General features: G+C 50.2%; 1 protein-coding gene across 6 annotated transcripts in view; it reads left to right on the top strand.

Moving 5' to 3' along the window:
* Itsn1 (intersectin 1) overlaps positions 1-22936 on the top strand; it is a 174814-nt gene that overhangs the window by 122327 nt on the left and 29551 nt on the right. For 3 of the 6 annotated variants that reach the window (XR_005878825.1, XM_040750476.1, XM_040750475.1), the window contains 5 exons: positions 3244-3410; positions 6283-6328; positions 8368-8489; positions 13303-13420; positions 15231-15422. Coding sequence is in view for 5 of the 6 variants with exons in the window: in XM_040750476.1 (XP_040606410.1) it covers positions 3244-3410; positions 6283-6328; positions 8368-8489; positions 13303-13420; positions 15231-15422 (645 nt within the window). In the remaining variant the exon portion in view is untranslated. Of the gene's footprint in view, positions 1-3243; positions 3411-6282; positions 6329-8367; positions 8490-13302; positions 13421-15230; positions 15423-15757; positions 17203-22936 lie in introns of those variants that run through there. The other 3 variants (XM_040750478.1, XM_040750479.1, XM_040750477.1) reach the window with 2 other exon arrangements.

Raw genomic sequence — 22936 nt, 5'->3', positions numbered from 1 at the left:
ATTGCTTTCCCCTCTGATCTGTGTTATATGGCATAGTCCTAGATATTATATGCCAGACTGGAGAAGGAGGTATGATTTTAAAGTTTTAAAAATGACCCAAGTCTACATAACCAAGGCCTCCCTGGTCTCTTCCATGCTCACCACAGTCATTACCTGGTAGCCGCTGGCCCGGGCCACCCGAGTTAAGCGTCTGTGTGGCGGTGAGCAGGTTCTGTAGTTACAGATGTTGATGGAAGTATGTGGCGATCTTTTCACAGGTGTCTGGAACACATCTGTGATGACAGAGTGTGCTTCGTGCGCTGTGATAAAATTGTTGTCCCTTAGAAACTTTGCCAGTGGAAAACAGAGGTCTTGGGATGATTGCTTCAGCAGAGGCTGCATAGATGAAGGCTTCATGCTAGTTCCGACTCCCAGGAGCACGAGTCCATTCTTAAGGAGACTTTTCAAAATAACGGTTGTTTAGTTTACAGGCATAGTCATAAAACCTTATCGCCACTTTAAAAATTCCAAATTTTCCACATAACTATTATTATTTATTTTTTATGAATATATATTTATTATTATGTGAACTCTATTAGAATAATCATCGTTACACATTCACATTTCCTTAATAATTATTTTAGCACTAGTAGAACAAGGCTAAAACCTCTTTTTTGATATAACATGCTTTCAGCCTAATTAAAAGCTCTTCCTCTTCCCCAAAACAGAACAACAACAGCCAAAACTCAAGTGTATTACATGTCAACAGGTCTGACTAGACAGGGAGACGTCATATTCTGGCTCTCTCATAGCAACTACATGATTTCAGTCGTGCCTCAACTTCATCTGTGAAGTGGGCATGCGCCACCCTGTTCGGGGGAAATTATTACAGGGTTATGAGTTAAGATGTATAAAGCTGTGAGAATGAAGGCCGGAAATGTCCTTTCTGTTTGTCCCCAAGGCTCTGCTTACCGTCGAGCCACTCAGAGCAGTGAGTGTTCTCATCAGACAGTAGTGTGCAAGGAGCATGTTCCAGGCTGCAACACTCGATCATGTTCGAGGCTGCAACAGTCCATCTTAGCAGGCCACAGCGCCCACTCTCACTCTTAAAGTTAGGCAGCAGATTAGGGGCAGATTCCCATCTTAGAAGCCGTCTGTCTGTTTTGAAATGAGTTTGGGCATTAGAAAAACCAGGAAAAGATTGCAGGCCTCGTGGCAGGAGAGCTTGTAGGAGGATATTGGCGTTGGAAATCCTGAGAAAGGCTATTTACAGATTAACAAGCCTCTTAATAATACATTAAACATCATCTTATTTAAGCTGTGAAGTAGATTGAAATAGATTACCCATTTGGATAGATGGGGGTAGTGTTTGGGACAGGCCTGTGCCCCTCTTTTAAGTAGAGCCTGGCTTTCCCGCAGACGTGTGCAGGGTGGGGCAGGCCATGCGAAGCCTGCAGCCCCTGCAGCCCCTGCAGACAGGGTTGCACTCATTCCGGGTTTCTTAAACATCGTGAAGGACACTCCAAAATTTTAAAGGGATCCAAAGAAGGTGATTTATGTGTTGAGTAATCCGGGAAGTGTATAAAATGCCCAGAATCCTGTCCGCAGGGGCTGGGTGGGAGCAAGGGGTAAAAGGGGGCAGACGGGACCAGTCAGCGTCCAGAGTACTGAGAAGTATGGAGTGAGGGGAGAATGCGCTGGGAGCTTCGCTCTCCGGGCGAGCTTTTGTTTCTCAGTGTTAACTGTGGAGCTTCATGTTTCCAGAATGGAGGCCCAAAGTCACAGTCTTGTTTTCCCAAGGACATCTGGGTGACCTTGTATCAGCTGTGGGTCTAGCAGTCAGTGCTGGCTTCAGCACAGGTCTCCACTTGTCACCTGCATTTGAAGGAGACCTCTTGTAGTTAGGGATAGCCATTTAGCTCAGACTTTAGGGGTTCTGTGTACTTATTTCAGTTTTCATTAGGACAAAGCTTTTCACATTAGCCAGGGGAGGTCTAGTGAGATGATTTAGCTGGTAACGGGCTAGCAGCCAAGCCTGCCAGCCTGAGTGTGATTCCCAAAGTCCATACTGCGGAGGGAGAGAACCAACTCCACACCTTGTCATCTGACCTCCACACACAGCCGCATACAGAATAGGTGGGAATGGCCAGTGGAGCTCTCTATAGCAGAGTTCTAGCTGCTAGCCAACCTCGCACTCTGCTTTGAAGGGTAGGTCTCATGCAAGATTTGTTACAGTGCAACGATCCAGTCTGTCCTGACAGTAAGCTTTACAAAAGGCTTGGCTTTTATTACTTTTTAAAAATGTATAAAGATCTAGGGCAGAGTGGATAAAATATAGAAATAAACATGTGTCTCTTTCTGTACTCAGTGTGTAGGGTTGGTATCCAGCCATCTTGACGATGACTTTGTCCTGAGCCTCAGGGTCAGTTCGTAGCAAAGCGGAGTTCTAGAGTTACAGGGAGATGCTCCTGTGGCAAACACTCCTCTCCAACGGAGTCCCTAGAGAATGCCAGCTCTTCCTTCTTGAGACTCAATCACACGAGTAGTAATTTCTAACAAGCGTGTTAGAAATGATTGGATATTTTCTTGGGTTAGGGAGATGTTACTTTTGCTATTAATGCCTGCACCTGCTCACGCAGCTTGAGTGACAAGCAGATGTCTGGCCATAACGAAACACCTCCTGCTGTATCCTTAAACAGCCCGCTACCTTTTGTATGCATGGCACTGTAAACCTCAGGTGTTCACTTGGACACTTAAATGGTGAAAGGGCTGTCGTTTGATTGACATAAAGGATGAACTGTATCTGAAAGGCTTCTAAAACTGTCACATGCCCCCTCAAAACTGAAATAACAGATATTTGTACACCAAAAGCCTGCACGTGAGTACATCCTACCTGTACATAGAAAGCACAAAGTGGGCACGCTCTCAATGTTAACCCGAGCTAAAAGTGGAACCCTTTTTCATTTAGAGAGGCGATGCATGTAACTAAAGCATAGACCAGGCTTGGCGTCCTGTCAGATGCGCAGGGCCCTTGGTTTGTGTTCCTTTGCCTGGATCCTCCCAGCAGTCCCTCTCCGCATACGCCACATCCTCTGTATGTGCAGTGGGCACCATGGATCCCGGGGATGGTACAGTGCTGTGTCTTAACCTGTGGCCGGTTGTTTCTTGACTGGATCTCCTCCTGAATCATAAACTTACTTTTGCAAAGCTGTCTGGGATGTCTTTAAACAATCAAGCTCTCTCCGTGTCTCGATATCTCTCCAGAGTTTATTGCCATGTACACTTACGAGAGTTCTGAGCAAGGAGATCTAACCTTTCAGCAAGGGGATCTGATTTTGGTTACCAAGAAAGATGGTGACTGGTGGACGGGCACGGTGGGCGACAAGTCCGGAGTCTTCCCTTCTAACTATGTGAGGCTTAAAGATGCAGAGGTAAACCCACATTAACTGTTTCCTCTCCCTCTCCCTGTGTGGTGGTTCCCTTGGCGGGGAGTTGATGTTTGACAGCGGAACACTGTGTTGGGTTCTACTGAATTCTGGATTGCAATAGCACCTAGAGTCCTGCAGCTGTCTGACAGTGTCCTTTGGTACTGTGGGGCAAGCTCTGGCTCCCTTCACGCAGAACTCCAGAATTAAGTTGAGGCGGGGGCGGGGAGGGGGGCTTTCTTCATCACCCACCCAGTTCCAATGGTCAGTGTGAAGTGTACTCCTATGTGTAACCAATTTGTTTTTGAGTAAACATGCTTGGCTGGTTCTTCTTGGCCACTGGTTTTTAGATGCTCACAGTGAGCGATCCTTTGTCTGTGTCAATGAAGGTGTTCTGGTTCAAACCTGTGTTTTGTCTCACAGTAGAAAGGCTAAAGTTCCAAGAGGTTGGGGTTGGTAGGTTTTGGGCAATGCCGCTGTCCTTATCAGGTGGAAATGACTCCTTCGTTATCTGGTTGCATACAATGTGGTCTTGAGTTGGGGCAAAATTAATGAAATGGTTGGGGGTTGGGGGTTTTATCGTGGCCAAGTTCAAGTTAAGGGAGCTTCATGGTAAATAATTACAGCTGTTTAACAGACGCATAGAAACAAGCCAGCAGGAGTGAATCTTAGGGTGGTGGTTGTTGTTAAGGACTATAAAGCCATAGTTGTTTTCACATCTCCTGGGCACTAAGAGAGAGGAGCTAGCAGAACCTGTAGCATCATTGAGAATATGTGAGTGGACAAGATCCTCACTGTCATTCAAATGCCAGACAGAGTCACAGCGGCTTCTTCTGCAGGCCCCGTGTTCCCAGTGACTCTGGTGAGGATGGGCCTGTGGCTGCTATAATGCACTTGCCACTGACCCTCTTACCTCAGCAACAGTTCCTTGTGCTTCAAAAAAACTGAGTTACCATTGTTTGGGGTCTATGCTTGCTGTGGTATTGGGAGCGGCTTGTAAATGCTGAGTGTTCTTGTAAGTCTGCCCACTCTTCAGAACTTGGCAGAAAGAAGCCAGGAGAAATCATTTCTCCCTCATAAGACAGCTGGCCAGTTTGACTCCATAGACCTAGAAAGGGAAAAGCCAATGCTTCTCCGGGCCAGCAAGATGGCCTTAGATTATGCAGATAGCGTTTCAGGGTTAGGAAGCATCAGTTCCTGCCACCAGACATGAAAACTCCTCAACTGAGGTTGCCTTTTGGGACAGGTAAAACCCAAAACCATTTGGTTTGCATCTTTATTTTATTCCTTCAAATTTTGCCTCTAGGTTTTCTGTGTATGTATATGTATATGGATCCATAGATGTATACAAGGAGGTATAGCCTTGACACATATTTAAGTAACATGAAATAAGCCGTTATAAATGTAAGATGTAAAAGCTATTTCCTTCATTGTATTTTAATATATTATAGCTTTCTGTCCAAAAGCACCTGAGCCCTTAAACAGGAACGGCGTGTGCTGGCTTTAAAAGGCCAACTGACCTGTGAGGCGTTTTCTTACTCCCATAGTCAGTTATTTAATCGTTGGCTATGGAATAAGGATCAGTTAAGATTTTAAAGTCAGATACATTCAAAAGACAATAAAAGTGCAAAGTTCTGTGTGAGAGCAAAACTTCCAACAAACTTAAAAGGAAACAGCACACTCTGGGGACACAGGGCTGGACCCACAGGACTGGGGACTGCCCTTCCGGGCCCCCCAGCTCCCCCATCCCCACCCCCCACTGCCTGTGGCTTCTCAGAGGGAACACGCTGGATCCCCCTGACCTGTGGCTGGGCAGTGTGTGGAGCAGGGGGATTACCATGAGCCTGAGCCTGTGTATGGGAAGTAGCTCACTTTGTATTTCCTTGACACTCTCTACTTGATTTCTCAGGGTATAAAAACAGCAGGACAATTGATAGTGTCCAATCGTGCTCATTAATTAAAACTCATTAATTACAGTAAAAACTTATTTCAAAGCAGTCCTCTTCGGTGGTCATTCGACTTTAGTGACCAGAAATACAGCAGCAGCAACGATCGAGTGTGTTCCTCGTAAACACAGCTCACTTTCTATCTTTATGGCGACTGGCTTGGGTTATTAAGCCCTGGCTTTACTGCCATGAAATGCTTCATTTACTACAAGGGTAGGCACTCAAGGGGGAGCATTAATTGACAATAAAGCACTTTGTCACACAGATTGCATTCTGGCCCATGTCCTGGCTCTCATGGTCTCTGCTGTCTGACTCAGCTGGGCCAAAGTTCCATGGCTATCCGGGAGGGATTCACCCTCATTGTTTCTGGAACACTCAGTAGCTGGGAAAGACTTGCTCCTACGACAGTGTGAAACTGGGTAGAAACACCATGCAGGACAGCGGGCCCCTCTTTGGATAGAGAGAGGTGAATGGGGGCGGTTGGAGTCTATCCTCCCAGATTCCAGTATGAATTTATATAGTGAGATGTCAGCACTCCGCTGCGGTGAGTCTGGGTGGTAGACTCTTCAGGAGCCTCCTGGCTTTGACATGTGAACTACTTCCTGGCCAGCCATGAGAGGTGCAGTGAGCTGAGAGGGGACACAGTCCTGCTGCCACGGGGTCTTCTGCTGTGTTTGCCCTGGACAAGGGTGTGTCCGAGGCACGTGAGGCCCGACCCTGAGCCCCTCGGCTTGCTCTTACAGTAAAGGCCACCTGTTTTAACGTGCCTGTTCTCACCTCTGTCACCTGACATACTGCCAGGTGCTCCCATGCTCCCCCAGAACGGAAAGAGGGATGTAAGGGCTCTGGTGGGTTTGTATCATTCATCTTTTTTTTTAAGTTGCGAGATCAACTCTGCAGCATGCAAATGAGACCTTTTGCTCTGTTTTAAGGGCTCTGGAACTGCTGGGAAAACAGGGAGTTTAGGAAAAAAGCCTGGTAAGTTACAAACCCCAATGCCTGTGTTTCAATGTCAATGAGTGTGCTTGATAGGAGCTCCCAACCTTTGTTTCTTACAGCCAGCAATCTAAAGATAAAGGAATCTTCCCCGACGGTGTGTGGGTAGCCCCATCCTTGTTAATGAAGTGTATGCGTGGCTGTTGCTGCAAATGTGGGGAATGGAGACTTTCCTGGGCAGGATGGTCGGGAGTTGATGTGTACAGCGCTACAGGCTCAGCTGCTTTGGGGACATCATCCTGTTGAGTTTGGAAAGCCTTGCTCATTCCCATAGCATGCTAAGCCCCAGTGGTACCAGCAGTGACCATCAGAGATGCGGCAAACATCATCTAATGATGGGTTTCATTAATTTAGAATAAGGTGGTTTTCCCCGGGCAAGCATTGGAGGTACAAAATGAGAGTCATGCCTCAGAAGCCAAGTTTTTAGTTTATTTAAGCAAAACCACATGTTCTATTAATAGTAGGGTGAGACAGAAGGAAGCAGCCGTGAAATGGCATGGTTGGTATGGCCGTCTCCCCAGCCAAGGTCGTTGGTGCTACTTTGCTGTCATAGCCTTAGGAAATTATAGGTCTGAGCAGGCACTGCTGTGCTAGCGGCTGCCCGCTCATCTCCTATTGGGCTCACGCAGTCACAGAAAGGAGATTTGAGTCAGGACACACGGCTGAATCTGCTGTTACTAGGAGCTGTCTACCCTTCAACATTGTCCAGATAGTTCACATGCAGTGCTCAGGCAGGCTGCCCGGGGACACAGGGGCTCCTCAGAATGCTAGGGCAGATCACCGGCCCACAGAAACTGCTGATGCCAAATAGGACGCTAATTGGGACTGTTTCCAAACCAAAAACTTGGACTCTAGACCTCGTCCTTGGCATGCCAGAGGAACATCCTCATCCCCACAGACTCCCAGACTAGCTGTGAGCTGGGCTCCAAGCCCTTTGCCTTCCTGGGTTTTCTGAAGCACCAAGCAGGCCCCTCCTGTTGTCACCAACCTCAGATTGCAGGACAGAGTAATAGGGGTTTGTTAAAGGGACAGCTCCTGTTCCTACCCTGCACAGGGCAGGACAGTAGATGCGGGGGCCTCCCCAACCCTCTTTCTGTCTTATTGCTCTTCATTGCTCCTTCCTTCCTTCCTTCCTTCCTTCCTCCCTCCCTCCCTGCCTCCCTCCCTCTCTTCCTTCCTCCCTCCCTCCCTCCCTCCCTTCCTTCCTTCCTTCCTGCCTTCCTTCCTTCCTCCCTCCCTCCCTACTGGTTCAGGTCATTGAGATGGCAGGCGGGGGAGTGTAGAGGGGGAGACAGTTGTTCTGCAGCCCCTACACCTGTCTGGGCTGTGCTCCTGCTGGGCGTCTTCTCATAGGATCTTTAAGGTTCAGGAAAACTATAGAACCATTTCCTCTTTTTAGTTCTATACTGAACTACTATTTTTAATTAAGTTCTCATAACTCTGTGTTCCTCTTATAACTTGGAATAAAAAGAGGTTAAACTCATAGTTCCATGATTTAAACCTGAGAAATTCATGGATCACTCCTAGAATAAGAGCTGTGACAGACAGTCCTAAGCCATGTGTAGTGAGCTGCAGCCAGGCTCCTGTGGGTTTCTAAGGAAAATCTAATTTCTCCTATTAGTGTCCATGCAGAGGGAGCATCCCTTAGATTCACAGGTCAGGAGGAACAGGGACTTGGCCCTTCATCTGGGCTCATAGTAACTGTGGGAGGCTCTGTGACGGGAAGCGTAGGACAGATAGGGTGGGGCTTGCTGGCAGGGAGCTGTTAGGTCATGAGACAGTGAGGGGCCACAGAAGGCTAGGCTGAGTGGAAAGAGGAGCAGAGCCCTTGGACGGGCGCATTTGCAAGGTGGCCCCGGGAAGGGCCGAGTCACAGGTGTCGGGGATCAGAGCCCCCCATGGAGTGGGAACCAGCCAGTATGCTGGTCTCCATGGTGCTGACCTGCAGACAGCTGTGTCTTCTTAGGAACGCCTTCTCCACACTCTGACAGTCCACTGCAATGTCTGACCTTGTTTTTCAGAAATTGCCCAGGTTATTGCTTCCTACACGGCCACTGGTCCTGAACAACTCACCCTGGCTCCTGGTCAGCTGATTTTGATCCGAAAAAAGAACCCAGGTGGATGGTGGGAAGGAGAACTGCAAGTTAGTGTCCCTGCTTGTTTAAAATCCTCTGTCTGAGTGTGAATATGCAAGTCTCAAGCAACAGTGCTGCACTGCAAAGTACAGAGAGCCCTCGTTGTTTGAGCCTGCGCCTGTGTGTTGAGGGCTCCTGTGTGTCTCTGTTGGGTCCTGAGAGCTGGCAACCATCTGACCATGCATCCCAAGTTCAGATCGTGAGTGCAGGGGCCAGGGAGAACTTGAGTGAAATCTGGATCTGCATGGAGACCCTCATGTGTCCTGGCCTGGTACACAGAAGTTGTGTTTCGTTGGAAGGGTTTTAAGATGTGCTAACAATGACGGGTCTCTCCCTGCAGATCACATCCTCCGTTCATTATATTGTTTTTGTTTCCAGTGTGTGTGGAAACTCATTTCACCACTCCAGATGCCTCCTTTAATTCTCACTTCCAGACACAATGATACTGTTCTTGTGTATCATCAGGGAGAGTCAGGATGGCCGGAGGGCACCACATCTATGGGGAGCTTTACATGAGGACAGGGTTAAAGAACCGTGACTCAGGGACTAGAGAGATGACTCAGTGATTAAGACCTGAAATAGGTTTCCAGTACCCACATTGGGCAGCTAGCAACAGCCTGTAACTTCAGCTCCCGGGGATCTGATCTCACACACACACACACACACACACACACACACACACACACACACACACACACACACACATATTTTTTGAGAGCTTTGATGTGAGAGCCAGGGAATCGTGGTTCAGAGACTAATGACAGAGAGGGTGCCAGGGGAGGCTAGAAGACACGCAGATACCCAGGTAGAGAGGACCCACAAATGGTGGGACAGCTGGAGTATGCCTTAGCCGGGGTGAATCCTGGTAAACGACATCCACATGCTCTGTGCACTGTCCTCCTTACCAGGAGCTGAGTGTGCTCCAGTGTTGCTGGAGAGGATGAGGCCTGGCGTCCCTGTGTTTTGGAATCTTGGGGGATCCTGGAGCCAGCATACACGTGTGCACACAGCTGTACGTAAGAGGCTGGCACTGACTCTCACACGGAAAACGCCTCCCCCCCCCCCCCCGCCTGCCATCTCCTCCTCACTCGGTGAACACCAGTCTGGGACTGCAGGCTGCACCTGGCTTTATTCCATTGGCGCCCCTCCCTTTCTTCATGAAGGAGAGGGTGGGCCATGGCTCACCACATAGGCATTCCTCCTCGGCCTGCCAAGGGGCTGAGCGCCCAGCAGCTGTCTGGCTTTGCATACAAGAGATTCACACAGTGTTTCTCCCTTAGAGTCTAGCATGGGGCCTCCTGGGTAACTCAGGACTTGTGAGCTGATAACTTTGTGAGAAGCCAGTGTCCCTGCAGGATGAGCCCACAATGACTCTGCCATCGTGACCTGTCCACAGCCTGCTTATCACGTTAACCAGTTTTTGTGTGGCTCTGAGCAGGACGGTGTGACAGACAGATAAGTCTGAGACGGGAGGGTGGGGGCCAGCCACAGAGTGCTGAGGGAGGGAGACTCCTCAGGGAGGAAGAAGGCCTACCGCAGCTCCCTGACAGCTGCCGGGCCATTCCCCAGACAGGAAGGAGGACCCACGCTGTGGTGAGGAAAGAAACGTTCCTGGCCAGAAGAAAAGCCACAGTCTGTAGTATAGCTGACGACAGACTTACACAGGGAGCCGTCTGGTGGGCGGCCGAAGAGCCCTGGCCAGGCTCAGCGTACTTGTTGAGGAATTCAACCCCAGGTCCCAGAAATCCATCCTGCTTTCTGTGTGCGAGACCTGCAGCGTTTCTCTGTTTTTCATCCTAGACATGGTCTCTCCACGTAGCCGTGCCTGGCCTGGAGCTCACTGTATAGACTAGGTTGGTTTCAAACTTGCGAGCGTCTGTCAGCCTGTGCCTCCCCGGTGCTGGGATTAAAGCATGCAGTACACTCCCAGCCTCCACGTATTTCTGAGGCAGGGTCTCACTGTGTATTCCAGGCTGGGCTCGGACTTGTGAGTCTTCTGTTCCTGCCTCGAATGCTAGGATTGCAGGCTCATGCCCCCAGTCCTGGCCCCCACTCTGCTTTCGAATGTGGCCGTCATAGATACAGAGAAGGCTGCTCAGTCCAGCCAGCCGTCCCTGAGCATCTGTGTCTTGCCTGCCTGGCCTTCCAGTCCACATGTCCCCTCCTGTGCAGAACATTGACTCCTGTTCCTTCCCTCATCGTTCCCGTGGGTCCCCGCCACACCTCTCCTTCCCTTTGCAGCAGAGTGTCCGCCCCAGTCTCACCTGAGTTGTCGGGGGCAGCCACACCCTGGGCCTTGTGCCTCCTGTACTCCTCCCCTCTGATTCCTCACGGCTTCACCAGTCTCACTTACCCAGCGGGCTCTGGTAACCAACAGCACTGCGCTTCTCTCTGGCTGACCACGGGTGCTGGGCACTGCTCTCAGTGCTTCCTGGTCAGTGCTGGGCTGTGATCTAGACTCCCCAGGCACCTCTCTGTTTCCGCACTCGGGGATGTCTCTGGCTCTGCACCTTAAAGAAGTGTGTGCCTTAGTCCTCACACCCCGGGCACGTCACTCAAAGCAGTGTTGAATGGCTTTGGCCTCGCAGGAAAGTAAGTGGCGTGCTGTGTGTCCTGGATGTGTCCCTGCATGGAGACTTTCAGCATGGAGACACAGTGGAGAATGGCAAGGAGTTCAGTGTCCTATCCCTGGAAAGCTTGCGGTAGGGCAGAAGAGTCCGGGAGCCACGGACTAGGCACTCACTGGAGTGCACTAGTCAGGTACACAGTGGGGTAGCCAAGCAAAAGCGGATTGCAGTGCAGGGCGAGGTAGTCATTGAGCCAGGACATGACCCCAGTGACCAGCCGAAACCTGTGGTCTGGACCAGCCCAGGGTTCTCCTCCTTAATGACATGAGTGGGAGGGCAGAGGTGTGGCGTGATAGTGTACGGTTCTCTCTATTGGGACTAGGTGTTACAGTCATGTATGTGGATGGGTGTTCTCTTTATTTGGGGACTAGGTGTTACAGTCATGTATGTGGATGGGTGTTTTCTCTATTTGGGACTAGGTGTTACAGTCATGTATGTGGATGGATGTTCTCTTTATTTGGGGACTAGGTGTTACAGTCATGTATGTGGATGGGTGTTTTCTCTATTTGGAGGCTAGGTGTTACAGTCATGTATGTGGATGGGTGTTTTCTCTATTTGGGACTAGGTATCACAGTCATGTATGTGGATGGATGTTCTCTTTATTTGGGACTAGGTGTTACAGTCATGTATGTGGATGGGTGTTTTCTTTATTTGGGACTAGGTGTTACAGTCATGTATGTGGATGGGTGTTTTCTCTATTTGGGACTAGGTGTTACAGTCATGTATGTGGATGGGTGTTCTCTTTATTTGGGTGCTAGGTGTTACGGTCATGTATGTGGATGGGTGTTTTGCCTACATGCATGTCTGTGTACCATGTGTGTGCCTGATGTCCATGGAAGCCATCCTCTTGAACTGGAATTGCAGACAGTGGATAGCTGTCACAGGGGTGCTGGGAACTGAACCCGGGTCCTCAAAACAGCCACCAGTACCCTTAACTGGTGAACTACAACTTCTGCCTGGCAGATACTTGTATCAGAGCTTCCTTCTGGAGAGGTGTATGTGTCTGTGTGCATGCATCCGTGTGTGCAGTGCATGTGTGTGTGTGCTGTTCTTTTCCTGACAGTATGAATGGACAAGGATAGTCTCCTTCTTCATGAGTGTGCATGCCTGTGTGTGTGTGTGTGTGTGTGTGTGTGTGTGTGTGTGTGTGTGTGTGTGTGTGCTGTTCTTTTCCTGACAATATGAATGGACAAGGATAGTCTCCTTCTTCATGAGTGTGCATGCCTGTGTGTGTGTGTGTGTATGTGTGTGTGTGTGTGTGTGCTGTTCTTTTCCTGACAATATGAATGGACAAGGACAGTCTCTTCCTTCATGAGCTCCATGACTTACGCCTTTTCTGATATCGTAAAAATGCTCATAGGTGTATCTTGGGTCAAATCAGACTGTGAAATAAAGAGGGGAGAATGGCAGTAGGAATGTGGACGATGCTATGAAATTAAGACAGTGTGAAACTCCTGCTGCCATCCATGAGCCTGATGCTTTCCAAAACAGCATCAAGTTGAGCGCCTGTGTTCTGTAGACGCTGTGCGTTGTCTGCCATCTACATAAAGAACGCAAGCGTGGTAGTGAGTCTTGGCTTAACATCAACTAGTCTGTAGCCCGGGACAGCCAAGTATCTTTTCAAGCTCAACTTGGGCATCTCGAAATCAGCTCCACATGAACGCTCACGGCATTAACCAGAGCGCCTGCATTACCTGACGCTAGCAGCAAGTGCTAGCTAGTTTTCTATCTCTTTAAAAATAGTTTTAATTTTATGTGTATGGGTGTTGCCTAAATGTGTATCTGTGGACCGCTTGCGTGCCTGGTGCCGTGGAGGCCAGAAGAAGGTGTCAGATCCCCAAAAGCCGGATTTACAGACAATTGTAATCTGCCAGGTGGGGCTGGGAATTGAACCTGGGTCTTCTAGAAGAGCCAGGGCTCTGAATCCTGAGCCATCTCTCCAGCCCTTAGTTTTCTGACTTACCCGCACCACAGAATGTCCTGAATGTGTGATCTGCACAATCATGCCCTTTAGAAACATTCCAGGCTATGGACCAATGGCTGCGCACTTTGAATGTCACAGTCGGGTTTGATCTCTGTGACAGTTTGTGTCTCCGCTCAGTATGAGTGTTGCACAGTAGGGCACTATTACAAGTCAGACTGTGTGAGAAAGATGGACTTTCATTTTTATAAAACATTATTATTTTCTTCTTAGGCTCGAGGGAAAAAGCGCCAGATAGGCTGGTTCCCAGCAAATTATGTCAAGCTTCTAAGCCCTGGAACAAGCAAAATCACCCCAACCGAGCTCCCTAAGTCGTCAGCGCTGCCGGCAGGTAAGGGGGTCGCGCCGCTCCAAATCAGGTTCCTTGTCCAGTGTCTGGTGTGGTTGTCATGCGCGCTTAGCACTGGTGCTTGCTGCTCTGGCCCGCAGCGACTGCAGCAAGGAAGACGTTTTTCAAAAGCTCCAAGCAGCTCGGGAGCTTTCCTGTGCTGGGACCACAGAGCCTTGCTGGACTCTTGGAGGAGTTAGGAATGCTGTGGCACTAAAGCCACACCATTCTCTTGATTTCCTTCCAGCTGTTACCCTGGGGTTTGGGCCACTGGGCAGGGCCACAGAAAGAGCCCTGAGAGAAACTGCTGGGGCCTCGATAGGTCAGGAGACAGAGCTGGAGCCATGGGGTCTGATGGTCATGCTGTAGTGCTCCAGAAGACCCAGATAGCTCCCTCGCGACATTTGCTGGGGACAGAGGGCCCCTGAGTGGACGGGACGCTGTGTCTTCCCAGAGGGCAGGCACAGGCTGAGGGCTGCAGGTGACCTGCCTGTTTTCTGACCCAAGACAGTGAGTCAGCTGTTTCCTTGATCTTGAAAGCTCTCAGGTAGGAGGCAGATTTCTTTTTTATTTTCGAGACAGGGTTTCTCTGTGTAGCTTTGGAGGCTGTTCTAGAACTCACTCTGTAGACCAGGCTGGCCTCGAACTCACAGAGATCTGCCTGCCTCTGCCTCCCGAGTGCTGGAATTAAAGGCGTGCACCACCAATGCCCGGCCAGGAGGCAGATTTCTGCGTAGGCCTTGAGGCCCCCATTCTTGCTGGCATCTGTGGAGACTGTGGGGGATTTGTTCCTTCATCACCTTGTGATTGGCTGTCTGTCTTTAAGTCCCCTGCGAAGCGAGCTTTAACCTTGCTGTCCTTGTGAGAACTGTCAGGACCTATGCATGTGGTGGCTGAACCCTGGTCCCCAGCTTGTCCTCTTCTCATGAGCTGAGGCCTTGTGTAGGTGGTCGTGGGATGCGGTGCCATCTGAATCTGCCATCCCCAGGAGACTCGGCAGAACCCTTTCCTATCTGCACGCAAACCACATCTGCAGAAGTGGTTCTGTCCTCCTAGCTGGAGAGTCTGAGAGCCCTGAAGCTGCCGTAGGTTGTTGGTTAAGAGCGGTGAAGATGCCAGGCAGTGAGTGAGCGTAGGTCAGCGCACTGTGGGGTCGAGAAAAGAAAAGGGAAGTTGCTGTTGAGCCTGGTCGTCTTGGAGGCATGAACATCCGGCAGAGTCACCTCTCAAAGCGCTGGTCTTGCTTTTCTCTGAGATCTGGAAGTGGTCCAAGGCCACGAGATAGTCACGTTCCATCTCTCAAGCGGCCAGCTTCAGGGCTGTAAGCTCAGGGGCAGGCACTTTCTAAGTGCGCATGTGGCCCTGGGCTCAGCCTTGCACATCACAGGAAGAAATTAAAATGATGCTGTGTCCGCTGGCTCTCTGTGCGGTGGCCTGGTTACTGGGTGGTCGCAGCCAGTCCTCTAAGCCAGCACTGTAAATCCTTCCACCGCGCTCAGAATCAAGTTCGCTTGCCGACAAGAACCGGGAAAGGGGAGATGTGACATTTAAGACAGGGTAAAAATCTTTGCCGTCGTCTTAAAATGTGGTCCTCCCTCTCCTGCCACACTATGTCGAGGGAGCCCCTCTTCCCCCCCCTCGCGGCCTGCTCCCCTCACTCCTCCCCATTCTGAAGGGCAAAGCCCAGCCAGGAACCTACCTGCCTGCCTGCCTGCTGCGCCTGCCCTGCTGCCTGCCTGCCTGCTGCGCCTGCCCTGCTGCCTGCCTGCCTGCTGCGCCTGCGCAGCCGCTCACCCAGCCCTGTCTCCTGCAGTGTGCCAGGTGATCGGGATGTACGACTACACCGCACAGAACAGTGACGAGCTGGCCTTCAGCAAGGGCCAGGTCATCAACGTCCTCAACAAGGAGGACCCCGACTGGTGGAAAGGAGAGGTCAGCGGGCAAGTCGGACTCTTCCCATCCAACTATGTGAAGCTGACCACGGACACGGACCCAAGCCAGCAATGTAAGTGCCCCGGCGCCTCTGCCCCTCGCCTCTCCGGCGGCTCCCGTAAGACATGCAGCATTGCTCTGATACTTGAAGCCAGACCACTGCTGCATTTGCAACAGTCTCTTTGAAGACCTTCTGTGATGCAAGACTATTCCGTGGGGTTGTTTTTGTTTTTAAATTTCATTCCTTCTGTAGCATGCCCCCCTTCCCACCCTTCCTTCTTTTTTCTTTTCCTCTTTTTTTTTAAATCATTTTGGCACCATGCTGTGTACATGCCTGACTCATTTTCCTAGCTTGAATTTTGCTCATTGTTTTGTTTTGCTTATGTGTTGTTTTCCTCCTTTTTCTAGGAATCATATGTTGTCCATCCCCCCCTCAGGCTTGAAAGTCCTCAAAGAGACCCACTATCCCATATCACTGCCCAGAGGGATGATGGGAGATGCAGCCTTGGTCATGTGACTTGCAGCATGATCACCTACTGCCTTCTGAGTAGAAGAACTCACTGCAGAGCAGTTTACCTCATTTTACCTTAGTTGCATGGGATCGCAGTGTCTGAGTCATTGTGAGCAGAGACAGGGTGGTGGCCCCTTTTGTGGGTTCCTGCTTACTCAGACTGACAGCCCCGCCCTTACACAGGTGCTTTCAGCAGTTTTAAGATTATTTTTAAGTGTGTATTTTAGCCTTTTAATAAAAATCAATCGATTACTTCTTTGCTATTTTGGTTTTGCAAAAAGACCCACTATCAAGGAATGCTGCATGTGCTATTAAAAATTGTTCCAAATGTCCATAAATCTGAGACTTGATGTATTTTTTCCATTTTGTCCAGTGTTACCAACTAAATTGTGTAGTTTGGGGCTTCTCCCCTACCGTAGAGTGCAGAGGAGTCGGGTATACCCGCTTTGAAGATGTGTAGATTGAGTCTGACTAGACAGAAGTTGTCATGGTTGTTTATGACTGTCACATGTACCTGTTGCGCATGTAACCCATCTGTACTGAAGACGCAGCTCTTCCGTGGCGAGCGCTATCATCGTGTACAATGCTTTCATCTATTGCGTTAATTTTATTTTGCACAGTGACCTTGTAGCCACACGAGAAAGCACCTGTGTTTCCGTTTGGTCTCAGATTTATCTAGTCGGTTGGTGTTTTGTTTTGAGCTTTTAATTTGGCGTATTTTCATACCGTAAATCAGTAAGACGCCACCGCCAAGGTGGTTGCGATCAGCAGTCTCTGTTACATGAAGTTTTATTCCAGTTGCTTTTCATGGAATATTTTGAACAAGTAATTTTCTTGACAAGAAAGAATGTATAGAAGTCTCCCTCCAATTAATTTCCAGTGTTTACATTTTAACTAGACTGTGGAGTTTCTACAGATTAATATGAAATGGCGCTCCTGGTCCATGTATGTGTTAACCGTGCTGTAGTAAGCCATGTTTGTCTTTAGACATTAGTTGGAACCTCCCAATAAAAAAGAAAAAGGAAAGAAAAATGCCCACTGCTGACAGCACAGCGAATGGTCTGGGGAAGCTGAAGCTCCATCTAGCTGTCCTGTCATAAGCTGACGGTGTCCCTCTGGGTCCCCTCCTGGGGCGGCGCCTCACCGGCAGTTTGTCATGGTCCTTCTCCCCTCACGCGGTGCAAAGCGCAGGGCAGCCCCTTCTTGTCTAACCTGCGCTTCAGTGTTTCCTGGATATGAATGTAAAATATATAAATATATAAACCTGCGGCTTTAACAATTGTAATACAACCTTTTGGATTAGTCATGTGTATAGATAATTAAATTCTTCATATAAAAGTTAGATGGAAATGTCTCTGTGTTCTTGCTGTTGGAGTCTTGCAGTGGTGAGAGCAACACGCAGACAGGTGTGAGCCCCTGGCCCGAGGATGCGCAGGCGCTGAGTGTGAATACAGAGTCCCTGGGCGGCGGCACCCCTTCCCCCGTCAGTGTGTAAGCAGTGAGTCTACCGTCCAGCTTAGCGCCCAACTCCCCCGTTGGGTTTTTAGTTTATATTGCTGGCACATTGACAGGTGTGAGATTTGGCTCAGGGCACAAAATATCAGTCTCAAAACCGTGTCATAATTAGGAATTAGCGAGTGCCAGAATGCACATGGGAAAGGCAGACTCGCACATTTCCGTCTGTGGGGTCACATCAGCGATGCGCACTCTGTGGCCTTCACAGAGGCAGTCCAGCATGCACACACGGATGGCGCTGCTAGTGACGGACACGCGATTGACACTGTCCTCTCGAACGCCACTTACCGCGCCCCCCCTGCCCCTCCGTTGCGGTTTGTTCAAGTTGGCAGAAAGTCTTGGGGAAGAGGTAATAAGTCTACCATGTGTCTAGTGCCCCGTCGGGTTCTGGAGAGATCATACAAATATTTACGGGCTGTGTGTTAAGGTCTGTGCAGAAGTGTGGTGAGTTGTTGCACGAGCGGGCCACCTAGCTCCTGCAGGACAGACACGGAGACACCCCTTCCCCCCCCCCCCCCAGGAGCTGGGTCATAATACTCAAGTGGAGACCTAGGAGCCAGACGAGGTGGGAGAAATGTTTGTCATGGACCACATGTCAGATCAGTAAAGGGGAAGGTGGGAAGGCCCCTCCCGGCTCTCACACATCCAGCCCGTGTGGAGCCGTGATGGAGTCTGCAGGCCTCATCTCCTCCCCAGGACCTCTCCACTCTAACCAGCCTTTGTTCTCAGTGTTGAGGTTGGTGGCGGGGTGCAGTTAAGGCGGGTGGGGCCTCACGTTTCGCTCAGGCTCCCTCTCTCGGGTTTGGGGACTAGTGCGGATCTCCCTCCCATCTCTTGGGTTCGCATGGGCTGCAGAGAGCCCATCTGGCCCTGCGGGTCTCAGGCAGAGGACCACTCCCAGCACCCTGCGGGGAAAGGCTGGGTACGGCTCATCCTGCACTGCAGAGCGCAGTTCACATGGCAGAGAGTCATCCCGTCCCAGATGTTACCAGTGTTGAGCTGAGAAAGCCTGGCCTCACCCTACCGGCCACTGTGGCTAAAGTTCACTGGGTTGTCCTGGCCCAGGAGGCCACACAGCCGCTGAGGTTGCCCCATAGCTACGTTTTATAAGCTCATGTCACGTGTCTGCAGCATAAAAAGTCTACCACGATTGTCTTTTATTTTTCAAAACATCTTGGTTATCCCCCATAGTCTCTACTTTTAAAGTTGCATTAAACAGTAAAGCACCCTAGGACTTTCAAAGTACTAAGTCTGGGGTTTGATTTTTGTTTTTAGGGTTTTTTATTTTATTTTACATTTACTCTGGTGTGTGTGTGTGTGTGTGTGTGAGCTCGCATGTGCAAACATCCCTCTACTCGGTGGCACCATGCCATGCCTAAAACAGTAATGTCATACAGCTTAACCCAGTATAATCTATCATTTCCTGACACACAGTGGGTTTAAGCACTTGAAACTGCCCATTGTGTGAGCAGATTGAACAACTGTAGAATTCACCAGAATCCCAGTTCTTAACATATCACATCTCCCGTAAGAGAAACTAGGATGTCAACCTAGTTTCCTCTCCCTTTAGGTGCAAGCTCCCCAGAGTAGTGCTGCCCTGATATCTCACCCGTGTGTGCCAAAGTTCAGGTCTACGGACTTGGATCTGGGGCCGTCTCCTCTCTAGCCTGATCTGGGAAGCTTCCCGCCCAGATAACAACTCTGTTTCCTGGAAATGTAAAACCATTTCTGAGAGATAATGACTATTCTTTACTTTTGGCAAAATTATAGATTAATCTGTATATTCTTTTTAGACCCAAAAATTCCCAAGAGAATTTTTCTGGAAGCTATTGACTGTCAGTGACACACACACACACACACACACACACACACACACACACACACACACACACACCAGTAAATGCACTGGCTGCTTTCCCAGAGGACCCAGGTTCGATTCCCAGCATGCACATGGTGGCTCACAGCTGTCTGTAACTCCAGTCCCAGGGGATCTGACACCTTCTGGCCTCCACAGGCACCAGTCTCGTGGGTAGTGGTGCAAAGACAGACATCTTTTATGTGGGCCAAACGCCAACACACATAAAATGTTTTAGAAAAAAATTAAAAATCTATAGAATAATGGTAAGGCCAGAGGCTTTTTAGATGAAAGCCCAGGAAAAGCTAGCTGGTTTATTTCAGTCAGTCTATGGCTTCTCATTGAAGGTTCTGTTTTTCATATTGAAAGCTCCCAGGCCTGAAAACAAAAAACGATGCCTGAATTTACTAAAACCAAGACTTTGTTTTTCAGACATGGTCACCGTTTTTTAAGACCCGCATCTATTGTGTTTACAAAGCTCTGTAAAAGCACCACCTGTGAGAGTCTAGGACCTAGGTACTACCTGCCAGCTGTTCTGTGGTGTCCGTGGTCTCTGTGTGTGTCAGATGTAGGCATGAGAAAGTGACTTGGATGTATTCATCTGAGGCTTGTTAGCATAGGGCTGAACGGGAAGGCCAGAGTACAGCTAACAGCAGACAGAATCGTAAGAAGACTCACGTAGGCTGACAGTAGCAGTGTTCATATCTGCCTGGCTCATCATACTGCAGGCTACATTTGCCGTATTTGCCAAGGCTGAGCACTCCTTTCTCCCAAGTTCTCCAAACCCTGACCCAGGGGATGCCTTGTGACCAATGGGCATGAGGACACTGTGCTCCTGAGGCCTCCCCGCCCCACTCCATGCCCCTGATGCTTTCTTTTACTATTATTATTATTATTATTATTATTATGGTTTTGGTTTTTTGAGAAAGAGTTTCTCAGTGTAGCCATATCGGTTCCTGAACTCTCTCTGTAGACCAGGCTGCCCTCAAACTCACAGAGATCCACCTGTCTCTGCCTCGAGAGTGCTGGGATTAAAGGCGTGTGCCACCACCACCCGGCTCTGACCCATTCCTTGGTCCCTGTCACGTTTGCACACTAAGCCAGGCCGTTCCACAGAAGCAGAGAAGACCATGGTGTGGGGGGAGGGACACACATCCTCAGAGCCTGAGACACAAGCCCTTCACTTGACAGTGAGGACACCGAGGTCCTTGGGGTACCTGGTACCCTCAGAGTGCTCTTCTAAGCCGGGCGTTGGCAGCGTACGCCTTTAATCCCAGCACTCGGGAGGCAAAGGCAGGCGGATCTCTGTGAGTTCAAGGCCAGCCTGGTCTACAAAGAGAGTTCCAGGACAGTCTCCAAAACAATACAGAGAAACCCTGTCTCGAAAAAACAAACAAACAAAAGCGCTCTTCTAGCCAGACTTGCCCTCTTCTGGCTGTACCATTTGGAAAGCATTCCCTTCTGTCCCGGGGTCTTGCCCCCAAGCTGCACCTGCACAGGATTGTCAGTCACTTTGGAAGATAAGAGCGGGCCCTTTCCCTTCCCTGATTCTTCTACCTCTGGAACCGAGAATTCCACGTGGCGGTGGCCGAGCTCCACACCGGCTTACCTCAGCCATAGTCCCTTCTTGACTGCAGCCCAGTTTCCCAAAGTCAGGCGTGTCCCGGATGCCCTCATGCAGGGCCAGCTGTGGCCTCTAAACTTTCATTCCTGGCCGTACCCTGAAGACGGCGATGCTGAACACATAACGCTACTTAGATACAATCTAATCTAATAGTTGACTCTGGTGGAAATCAGGGTAGCTGTGCCCTCGGTCTTTAGTAGCAATAAAGGTATTAGAGGGTGGTCATTTAGAGCGTGGGCGCCTTGGGGTCCTGCATGTTTATTGAAGCTCGTTGCACTCAGCACCGGTACATAAGACACGGGTTGTTTGTGGAGGGACAAATGATGTGTGCGTAGTCAGCGGACGCCATGGACACCAATCTTGTGTCTCTTGGCGTCCCGCTTGCCTTCCTGCGGTTGCTTTCCCAGATGGCAGACTTCAGAGAGGATGACTGCTCCCCTGGGCACTCCCACATCCACTTCCTTCAGGCCCCTGGGTGGGGGAGGGGCTCACCTGCGTGGGAGCCTTTTGGAAGCATCTGTCCCACAGGTTTGAACAATGCTGACTGATGCTCAAGCCAGCAGCCTCCCGGGACACCACTGGTGCAGGATGCCTCTCATGCGGCTGACAGTGGGGCGCCCTACCAGGGAAAATGGAATGTGTAAGGCCTTTAAATACCACAGCCGTGGGCTGTTGGCAGGCCCATGCAGCGTTCCTCAGTAAACCTGTCACGAATGTGTGGAGTCTGTGGCCTTGTATCTCCTGCCAGCAAAGAATGGAACGTTTGCCCCCTGCTCCCGCTAGGCATGCCGGCATTTTTTTGTTTTGTTTTTAGAAGTAGCCATACTGTCCGTAGAGACGTGCTCCTCAGAGCAACTGCGCCACAACACTTAGGGCTCCCGGAAGCACACTTCCCCTGCACCCACTCTGCTGAGCCAGAGCAGGGGACCAGCCCTAGCAGAGCAGGCAAAGCCAAGCAGGGAACCTGGCCCTCTGGAGCGTTGCCTTGGAACCCCACAGCCCCATGGGAAGCCCTACATAGCTACACCTTCCCTCAGTAAGCAGCCCCACTGACTCTCTAGAGGGAACCCGCACCCCAGCACCTCCTCAAGAGACAGGAGGAAATCTTCCAATACCCTTTCCTCCCTCCCTCTTGCTGCAGAAAAAGCTTCAAAGGGCTGTCCTGCCTCAGTTTCCCCTCTCCTACCACTCCCTGCCCCTCCACACACACACACACACACACACACACACACACAAGGAATACAGGCCCTGCCTGGTGATGAGGCTGCAGGCATTGGAACACAAGCAGGTGTGGTGCCTGCTTTTGAACCTGTACAAGTCGGGAGAGGCCCGCAGACAGAACAGCAGAGTCATTCCAGCTCAAGGTGAATGAAACGGGACAGAGTGACCAAAGGCCAGTGCTGTAGTGCAGGGGACACCCTGGGAGTCCTCCCCAAAGTAACCAGTCGTGGCTTCTAAATGTCCCTTCCTGGCCGCAGTCAGAGCATGGCGCCAAATATAGGGACACTACTTAGATCAACCTAACAGTGGACGCCACCAACCTGAAAACCTTTCTGGAAGGCATAAGAGTCAGAGCCTCCAGATCTGCTCTCTCAGGCAGCATCCTGGGCCTGTATGTTGGGGAGTGACAGTTGGCATGGGTGTGGAACCACGCCAGATTCAGAGAGTTCGTAATTCTGACCCCTAGGCACTGTCTCCTCCCCAGGGCTCCCATGGGCCACCTTCTAGTCAGAAGGTTGGTCACCTGGCTCTGTCCGGTCTTAGCCAGCCCCAAGTCTTCCTTTCCCCCGTACCCTACACACACCCTTCCTGGAATGACTGCTGCAAGTTTAAGGCACTGGTACATTCCAGTAACACGTGCCCTGCCCCCTCCTTCCCCTCCCTACTCTCTGCCGCCCTCCCCATCCTCCGTGTTACCTTACCTCAAAGTCCCTTTATACCAAATGACCAGGAGACCGGAAGGCCGACACGTACACATGCGGACACCGGGTAAGTTAGACATTCTGTCACCATGACAGGGCCCTGACGAGGAACTCACAAGGCAGAAAGCCTTGCTCTGACCGACCGCAGACCTAGTGTTCT

The sequence above is a fragment of the Mesocricetus auratus genome, unplaced genomic scaffold (genome assembly GCF_017639785.1).
Source record: "Mesocricetus auratus isolate SY011 unplaced genomic scaffold, BCM_Maur_2.0 Super-Scaffold_100008, whole genome shotgun sequence".
NCBI classification, from domain to species: domain Eukaryota; kingdom Metazoa; phylum Chordata; class Mammalia; order Rodentia; family Cricetidae; genus Mesocricetus; species Mesocricetus auratus.
This window is presented reverse-complemented; position numbering and strand designations above follow the sequence as displayed.